Source organism: Pollachius pollachius (assembly GCF_949987615.1).
Source record: "Pollachius pollachius genome assembly, chromosome: 4".
Lineage (NCBI taxonomy): Eukaryota > Metazoa > Chordata > Actinopteri > Gadiformes > Gadidae > Pollachius > Pollachius pollachius.
In genome coordinates, this window is record NC_136937.1 from 30005661 (window position 1) to 30015714 (window position 10054).

Consider the following 10054-nt stretch of genomic DNA (forward strand, 5'->3'; position numbering starts at 1 on the left):
AGCCTTGATTTTAAAGTATTGGTATATATATAGCCTTGATTTTAAAGTATTGGTATATGCAGCACTCGAGATGAGGGGGGATGGCATCCCCCTTTGGCATTAAAATGATCAAAACCATCCCCCTTCTGAAACAGCCATCCCCCATTCCCATCCCCTGTTATTTTATCAATTAATGTGGAAATATTACCGCTATTTCCTTATAGCGGTTTCCTTTTTCAATTCGGCGCAACGTTACTTTTCCCAGGGACAGATTTGACAGCGACACTGCATTCTCGGGCAGTATGCTATTACGCAAGCACGCAGGCACGCTTGCTGCGCGCCTTGCGCAATAGTGCCTTCACGAGCTCTCATCCCACACCGTACGAGACAGACACTGGTAGCGTGAAGCTGTCTCTGCATCTCAGACATCGCTTCCGCAGACAACTGTCCCCTTTTCTCCCTTTCATTCCAACCCGTGAGCAACGCTAGTCTCCCTTCTCTGCCGAATGCATTTTTGGAGAAAAAAAAAATAAGAATCAGTTTTTAAAATCCTTATTTTATCCCAAAAAAGATTTAATAATATAATAATAGTACTTCTACTAATAATAATAATTATCACACCGTTGGTCTCCCACCATATGCGCTGTTATTAGCACAAATGATCTGTCCCTAAAAGTTAAAATCAACCATCCCCCCTGGCTTTTTTTTACAACTCGACCGCTGGGTATATGTCGATGATGTTTATTGTGGCAACTCCTACGGAGTCACACAAGGGATTCTGGGGGGTTCATTTATCCTGGGGGTTTGGACCAGTGCTTGTGGGTACCATGTGTTTTTGCCTGGCTTACCTAGATAAACCCTACATTAGTTGATAATTTTCAGACACATTTCTCTGTAAAAAAATAAAAATAAAATAAAAACTTCAATCCTTATCTTCAAATGTATTTAGTTCATATTTTTGTACAGGAAAATATTGTTTGTCTAAAAGGATACAATGTACAGAGGGATGGCAACTATGTGTGGTTTTATTGTAGCTACTTGCTTTCAGCTTGTTTGTTTGCTCTGTCTCTCAACTTCGAGAGTCTTGGAATAAAGATATCACAACTTAAATACTCACTCTTGAATTCCTCTGTCTAGTCCTCTCCATCCAGAGAGGGTGACCGGTTTTATTTTCCCATTTCTGCTCCCTGTACATAAATATAAATATTGCACATTTGGAGCGCTCAATGCACGTCAATTCACGAGGTAATATGTTGTATTCTGGTTAGAGAAGTCTTTATGTTGTAATGACCTCGCCGGTGACATAACGATGTCCATTCATGAGTACTTGAAGTAACTTTAATGTTACAAACCGGTTAACCGGGCAACCCCCCAACCCGGTCCCTTCAACGTGCAAGCCCCCACCCTCCTGTTGGCCCAAGGCCCTCCCCAAGCTGACCTGATGATTCGCCCCCCACACTGATTGACAAGTGGAACATTCCAGTGCATGCACATAGAACAACTGGCATAACGGACAACGAAATACAATGCAACACATTATACACAAACTCTTTCAATGTCCCAGGGTCGCTACATTGTGATATAATATAATTAGCTTGAATTGCACTAGCTCTCTTTATAGGTATCCACAACATGTTAAATGAACTACAATATGCGTACCTAGATGCGTCATGAGGTGGCCGTCAGTGTTGTGCCTGAACGCGTTCATTGAACGATAGTTCAACTTGGAGTTGGTCGAAAGTAGGTCACGTCATGACACGACATTCGTAAATGGACTTACCAGAGGTGGCTGAAGTGAGGGCAGAATGTCTAATATGTACACGGGCTCTAGTGAGGGTCGATCGATGGTCGAGGAAACATTCAATATAAAAGGTTTTATTAAAAAAAGAGCAATCGATCAGAAGAGAATAGACTTTTTGCTCTTTACGAGATCTAACTTTTTATTACGACGCTGAAGTTAGCCCAACATTCATTGCAAATTATTCTGAAGAGGTATTCTCTCCGTGCGCAGCCCCGCCTTCTCCAGTGAACCAAGAAAGCCCGCTCCGTGACGACGGGGTTTCACCACCTCGGTTCAGGGCCGAGTCGGATTTCCTACGCAGAACTGTTTGGTGTGTGTGTCTTTGCATGAGTGTGTTGCTGTAATCATAAAATAAATATATGTGTGTGTGTGTGTGTGTGTGTGTGTGTGTGTGTGTGTGTGTGTGTGTGTGTGTGTGTGTGTGTGTGTGTGTGGTGTTGCTGCCTCACAAAAAATTACAACTAAGATGATCTGTATCTATATATACATATATATAAGTGTTGGAAGGCAATGGTGAGTGATTGAGAGACAAAGAGCAAAATCATAAAATATTATCCGTTATTAAAATTCAGAAGTGAGCCCTAAGATTTTATAACCACCTTAAGGAAAGCGACAGCAACACGCTCCACGACAAGGCTCTTACCCACAGAGAGTTACACCCAGAAAAGTGTCCCTTTAGCCAGCTTGTCCAAGGACTCTGTCAAACACACAACAACCAACACAGGCAAAACCAAATTTAAAGACAAAAGGAAAACTGGCACATTGGAAAGAGTCCACCAAAAACCAGAGTAATTGGGTTTCTTTTTGACCCTCAATCGAGACTACACCGTTGCAGAATACCTGACCACCGTGACCGATCCAAAACTGAGGAAATCCTTGACCAGATACAGACTCAGCGAACACAGCCTGTGCAACGGGAAGGGAAGCCACAGATAGACCTGGCTCCCAAGAGAAGACAGACTGTGCTCCCACTGCACACACGACCAACTGTAAACAGAGCTGCACTGCCTGACTTCCTGCCACCCATACAAAGACATCAGCATTTCCAACGGATTACAAAGGTATGCAAGGACTTTAAAGACACTCCAGATGCTAACAAAATGCCATAACTGTTGGGAGAAATACAACAATATGCGATCGCAGCAGCAAGATTCGTCACCTGTCAAACTCCCCATGAACAGACTCATCCCCCTGGACTTTCCACAATAATTGCACTATTGCACACATCCTCCATATTGTAAATACTGTGTATGCATAGAGAATTTTTACAATATCCCACATCTTACTTTTTATAGTACTTGGTATTATATCTGATATTTATATACATTTTGTATTTAACCTTTTATACCTTAACCTCTTTATTGTTCACCTGCTAGGGCAATATAACTTGTTTATGATATGATTCTCTGGGCTCACTTGATATGACGGGAATCTCCCCCACCCTGCAACGACCACTTTATAAGGTGGAATCGAAACTTAAAAGACGCGGAATCGGCGAATGTGGGGCTGCATTTGCATGTGGGGCTAACTTCAGCGTCGTCTTTGTATTGTGCGTGTAAGGCTGAGACATATGCAGACTGGTATCTATGTATACAGTTAGGGACGTTAAAAAAAAACGTTATTCAAATTGCTGCTTATCAGTGTGGAAAAAACCCCCAGACATGAACCCAAATAGCCTCGGCTGACTCAGACGCAGCAATACCACGAGCTACACACACACACCACAATGTAGGAGTGTAAACCAAGCTACCGAGCAGCCGAAGTTAAGCAAAGAATCATACTCGTTTATCTTGGTTGTTTTCTCTACAGCCTTAATCTGAACAATCGCACAATAAACGGTCAAACTCTTGGCATGAAAAATGATCATGTCAAGTCCTAAGTTGAAGTCCTAAATTGATCATAAGTTATAGTCCTAAATTGGTCCTAAGTTGAGACAGCAGTAAGCGTAGTCTACTGCATCTAAACAGCTATGTAATTGACGCGAGGTAGTTTGACTCATAGATCTATGAGTTTCCGTAAACTACATCCCAGAATTGTTTCATTTTCATTATGAATGTCATGGACATCAGCAGATTTGTTTTTCAAATCTTTATTTAAATAAAGATGAAACATATTTATTAGATCACATTTCACATTTCTGTAAAGGCACATCTATCGAAAATATTTTCTTCAATATTTGTTTTGTTTCGTAAAATAAATAAAACTATATGTGGGGGGACGTGCGGCGTCTGGCCTGCAGGGGGAGTATGGACAGGTTGGGAGCGCACGGGATTGGACCTGGTGGTGAGCAGGTGTCTGCACTCAGGTCAATCAGGGAGGGTGTACTTATGTGCCTGCTTTCTGTTGTAGTAGGAGAAGGAAAACCCGGAGCGCGCGCGCGTGTGTGAACATCACCGAGTTGGATTCACTGAAGCTGAGCATAGGGTGCTTCAGTGAATCCACCTGGCTGCAGTTCATTGTGTCTCTCTTCACAGGGGTGGATCGCTCCGAGGTGGATTCACTGCCCCCATTTGGTTCGAAATGCCATAGCATCGAGAGTTATAGAACGTGTGGCGTTGACAAACAGCCTCACACAATACTATGTATTCATGTATCAAGACGCGTTCATCCAAAGTTGTGCTGCTAGGAAAACCAAAAGAGCTCTTAGCTTGGACGATTTAGAAAGAAGCTACTTATTAACTTGGCCCGACATTGCTGACACTGCAACTGTCAGCCTGCTGCTGGCAGTGCAACAATTAATACTGGTAAAATTAAAAATGTCGATGTTAATCTTTGTGAGAATAATTATTTCAATGTAGGTAATATATGAGTAACATATGAGCATAAAAGTCATACCCGGCATATACAAAACCCCACCCTCATTAAACCATCGCACATTTGCATTCTTAATCATTCCACCATAATAATTAACAAAAACAATTTCAGAACACAGAACAATTCAACTAAACAATAATTTAATGACTTGAGCCAACCATTGAAACTATTAAATATACATAAATATTCAATACAAAAATAAACAGTCTTCCCAAATAGTTTGAGAAGGCCTCCCATGTCCAACAACCGATTCAAAGTTTGGTGTAATGTTTTGAGAATTAAGCTATAATTTATATTTTTAATCAGGGCAAAGAGGTACAACCCCCAAAGTTGTGAAGTTGTGACACAACTTCCTTCTTTCTCAACCGATTAGAAAGCCTCCCATGCAGGGTTGCCAGATTGGGCGGGAAATCTGGCCCAATATTGCAACACTAGCGCGGCGAGCACGCTGCAGCTAGCGTTGCCAGATTGGGCCAGATTTCCAGCCCATGCCCCATCGTTCCCCTCCAGAGTGGAGCAGTCTCGACACACTGAAGTGTCACCATCCCGTCGGTGTTAGGGGTCTAGCAACAAAGTGTGGGACGATTTAAACACATGGCACACTCACAAAAAACGGTCTACTTACTTACTTCGCATTTGTTTACTATTCTTAAAGGGGACATATTATGAAAACAGCACTTTTCCTGGGATTTGGGGTGTTGTTGTGGGTATATGGCGCTCCCACACGCATACAAACTTTGAAAAAAAGCTCCAGCTACCAAACGAGCGAGTCAGTTTCGGCGTCATTTAAATATTACCGCCCACTTCCCCACTCCCCTCCAATCAGAGCATCGCTAAGATTTTGTGGACCAGTGGACGAGCAGCTCCGGCGGGGGGATCTTGGCGCTAGCCCTGCAGCTAAGCTCCGGGAGTACAATCGCTTTCTCCGGCGCCGAGCTACACGCATTAAGGGTGTCATCAATTTACATTTGTCATATAACGTAAGCATTAAACTCAAGATGGCCAGTCAAGCTTCTGCAATTTCTCTCCGGGATAAATTAAGTAGGCCTATGGGGTCAGAACAGTCTCATTAATAATGAATGCACAGAGAAGGATTCACAAATGTATTTTGTGATTTATATATAAATTACTCTCTTCTCACAAATACATGTCAATGCACACACAAATGGATATCGGTATGTATCAATGTAAAATTTATCCATAAGGGTTAGGGTTAGGGTTAGGGTTAGGGTTAGGGTTAGTGTCTTGTTTTAAATAAATGTAAAATAAATCCATAAATATATGAATTAGACAGATGTTTGCAATTTTCATCAAAATGTTTTTGGATGTTGTTACATTTATATACAAACTGTTGAACTTGAATTTACAAGATGCTTTTCATTTGTGAACTTGTTTGCATTTGTGTGTGAACTGGTCTGTATTTATATGTGGATTTTTGAGACTCCTGACCTGGCATGATTCACAAATGCATATTTTTCAACAAGGAACTCTGTAGCTAATCAGATGCCTCCCGCGTTTTCAGCCAATCACATGACTGCAAAACCCAGTCGAAACTACATGGAAAAAGTGTGTAGTTCAAAACGTGACGCAGCTTTGACTTCTTCGCCACCAAAAGATTGTTATGTATGATCATTCAAAAAAACCGTTATTTCCCATAGACTTTTGACCGAGGGAACCGGGAGGCTCGGAGGCTGGACTTATTCTTCAGAGGACGGAACTGCAGTCATGTGATTGGCTGAAAACGAGGGAGGCATCTGATTGGCCACAGAGAGTTCCTTGCTGAAAAAAATGCATTTGTGAATCCAGTCACGTCAGTAGAGTCTCAAAAATCCACAGACCAGTTCACACACAAATGCAAACAAGTTCACAAATGAAAAGCGTCTTAATTCAAGTTTAACACTTTGTATATAAATGTAACATCCAAATACATTTTTGATGAAAATTGCAAATATTTTTTAAATTAATATATTTATGGATTTATATTACATTTATTTAAAACAAGGCACATTTGTGTGTGGATCAGAAATGTGTTTGTGAAACTTATTTTTGTTTATGGATTTATTTTACATTTATACATACCGATATCCATTTGTGTATGCATTGAAATGTATTTGTGAGAAGAGAGTAATTTATATATAAAGCACAAAATACATTTGTGAATCCTTCTCTGTGCATTCATTATTGAGACTGTTCTGACCCCATATAGGCCTGCCAGACTTACCTAAATTCCCTTTGTACATTCCGAAAACATCCACTAGATGGCAATAATGTCCATTAAATAGGGTGAGAGACAGAGAGACCAGCGGTCATTTAAAGGGTTTGGCCTTTGAAACACATGAGGTGCAGTATGCAGACGACAAGAGTTTAGCTTTAATGGACAATAATAACTATTCTTTATTTGTGGGTTGCCATTTCGAACCCTACATAAAAAAATGGGAACTTTAGAACATTGCAATGGTGTTCACCCCGTGGACAAAGACGAACAAACATCTCCTAATACAGATTTTTTCTGTGACACCAATCTTGATTTGTATCGTTCACACCAATCAACGCCCGATCACCCTCATCACATGACGTCACCAATCCCGAGGTCTGCTCATGAAGAGCGTTACCCCAGCCCGTAGGACTTCAGATGCGGTCCAGATCCTTCTCGCGTGGCGGTGGATCCGGCGATGGGGAAGGGCTAAATCACTCTATTGTATTAGAGCTATCGTGGTCTTCAGAACATCATATTATGTCCATTGGAGGGAGGGAGGGAGGGAGGTAGGGAGGGAGCGTGTTTATTTCGGTTGGTTCAGGGCTGCTGTGAGTATCGCGACATTGTCTTGATGAGGATGACCATACAGTCAGGGGCCACTAGGGGTCGCTAGGGGCCCTCAGTGTCCCCGACGGGGCCCTCGTTTCGGGGAATTTCGAGGAGCTCCGTGATCCTCTGCAGGTCCCGGTTCTCATTGGTGTTCACACTCAGGTCACCAATCAGCTCGTCCGTCAGCTGCAGGCGGGCGGACCTGAAAAACGAAAAACAGGAAGTAGAATGTTTTGAACTTTATTTCCCACCCCCAGAATTCTTTGTTGAGGTTTTCTTATTGTGTAATAGTCGGGCATAACAGGGTCAGCAAATGCTAGACTCCAAGTTATCTTAAAGTACTTTTAGTTCTCTGATTAGAATGTACCACCAAAAAATGGATTTACTAATCTGAAAAATATCCTACATCATATTACATTTCATTTTTATTTGAGGGGTCAGTATCAGGCCTGAAAGTTCTGAAAGCTACCCCAACTTCTTACATTGTTGGGCATCTGTTGGGCACACATCGCTTTAACCCAATCAACATCTGCCCCATCTACCCACATCACCAAATAAAAACAAATTAAACATAAACTGTCATCAAATATCTGGAGTTTATACGGGAACGCTCTCCCACTGCGACAGTCATCATATCATACCAACCCCATGCGGGGTCCCGCCCCCCTGGGTAGGGAAATGTAGCCTCCTGGCTACGTTGGGGGGAGGTGGGATTTAGACCACGCCTCTACTATCCCTTTCAGATTTCCAGATGCATATCGATATACATTTTCGCCATCTTCCTGACCGGATATTGGGTAGGTGTGCAGTGGACACATTTCCCTGTGATGCGTTATGGTTGTCCATCGCTTTGACGCACCACTCCTGCAGCTTGAGTTGGTACAGCTCGCTGCGCTCTCGTCTCACCCGGTCGCGGGTGGTTTCCCCGGCAACCGTCTGCATGCTGACGACCAGGGCGCCCGCGGGGAGCCTGGACACGAACGACACGGCAGAAAAAGTATATTTACTACTCGTGTAGACATAATTAGTGGTGTAAAAGTTCAAGTTTCGTAAGGAGGTATACTTAATACTTATAAGTCACTAAACCGGCAACAACATGATTCGAACAAGATGTACCTTAAATTGAGTTTTTGAGTTAAATCCAATATGTCTGCCGCCTACCAGTAGACATCCTGATGCCCACAACCCCTACCTGCTGTCTAAAGACCTGTAGCTAAATATATTTACTATAATTCACTTTGGATAAAAGACTGCCAAATAACTTTGGAATATCTGTAACACAATGAGAGTACATTAATTAACCATTAATTTACACAAGTTAATGCAGTAATAAGCATATATAGCATTAGCATAGGGTCACATTTAGGGTTAGAGCTAACCCTAGCCCGTGATACATAAAATAATTTGGAAATGAATACCTTAGTTAACGTGAAAACCTTTGCCTTAGTTAACATGAACACCATTAGTAAATGATTACTAGGCCGTTAGTTAACTGAACTAAAATGTTAGTTAATGCTCATTACGTTGTGTTGACTTGTCTTAACTTAACTAACGTAACCTAATGCACGGTAAATTAATGCACCCTTATTGTGAAGCGTTAACGAGATATCGTATCGCTTGCTTCCATGGCGCCGGACACATCAGAACACGGGTGTCATTCAACATTACGCGGACGTTTCCAGAACTTCGGAAGACAATTTACTTCTTGGGCTGTTGTTAATGACTGGCGCAGGCGTGAAACCCTGCTCCGGGCAGCTTCTCGCCGAGGTTGTAATGAATTTGTACAGCTTCCAAGCTCGTCAAATTTGACTAAATCATACACACACACACACACACACACCCACACACACACACACACACACTTCGGTCCCATACACCACCCCCCAACCACCAATGCTTCCTCCTCACACCTCAGCAATGTGCCAAATCTGTGTGTGTGTGTGTGTGTGTGTGTGTGTGTTCAGAGGAGCGATTTGGAGCGTGATATGCTTTGCGATTAGCCTGGCTGGCTAGCTCGGAGGCGGACCGATGCACCTGGCCCGGCCACGGGCCGGAGCCGCTCGCAACACATCAAACGCTCCAGGTGGCTGGGCGACCGAGCACACCACACAGAGAGAGAGAGAGAGAGAGAGAGAGAGAGAGAGAGAGAGAGAGACACTGTGAAAGACAGAGAAAGATGACAGAGACAGAGAGACAGTCATAGCGAGAGGGAGAGAGAGACAGAGAGAAACAGAGAGTCACAGAGAGAGCGAGAGACAAAGGGACTACAGAGTAGAGAGGAAAGATAATACGGACGGTTTGAAGCAAAAACTTAGATCACCCCACGCGCTGGACAGGGGGCTGAGATATGACGGCGGAAGTCATAAGTAGGTCACAAACGCCACGATTGTCTTTCATGCATCCATCTCTGTGCTTGATTCTGTGTATATACACGCACTTTCTTTAATAAAGTTTGAATGATAAAGTGGACAGAGAAACAGAGAGAGAGAGAGAGAGAGAGAGAGAGAGAGAGAGAGAGAGAGAGAGAGAGAGAGAGAGAGAGAGAGAGAGAGAGAGAGAGAGAGAGAGAGAGAGGTGATGCCAGGGGCAGCTGCTGCCTCTTGGCCCGCCTCCCTGGTGTGGAGGGTGGGGGTGGTGGGTGGGGGAGGGGCAGA

General features: G+C 43.0%; 1 protein-coding gene across 1 annotated transcript in view; it reads right to left on the bottom strand.

Moving 5' to 3' along the window:
- Window positions 1-6775: 6775 nt before the first annotated feature.
- timmdc1 (translocase of inner mitochondrial membrane domain containing 1) overlaps window positions 6776-10054 on the bottom strand; it is a 10693-nt gene continuing 7414 nt past the window's right edge. Inside the window, exons 7-8 of the mRNA XM_079734156.1 lie at window positions 8260-8370; window positions 6776-7602 (exon numbers count right to left, since the gene is read on the bottom strand). Of these exons, the coding sequence (XP_079590282.1) occupies window positions 7461-7602; window positions 8260-8370 (253 nt within the window). The 3' untranslated portion in view covers window positions 6776-7460. The remainder of the gene's footprint in view (window positions 7603-8259; window positions 8371-10054) is intronic.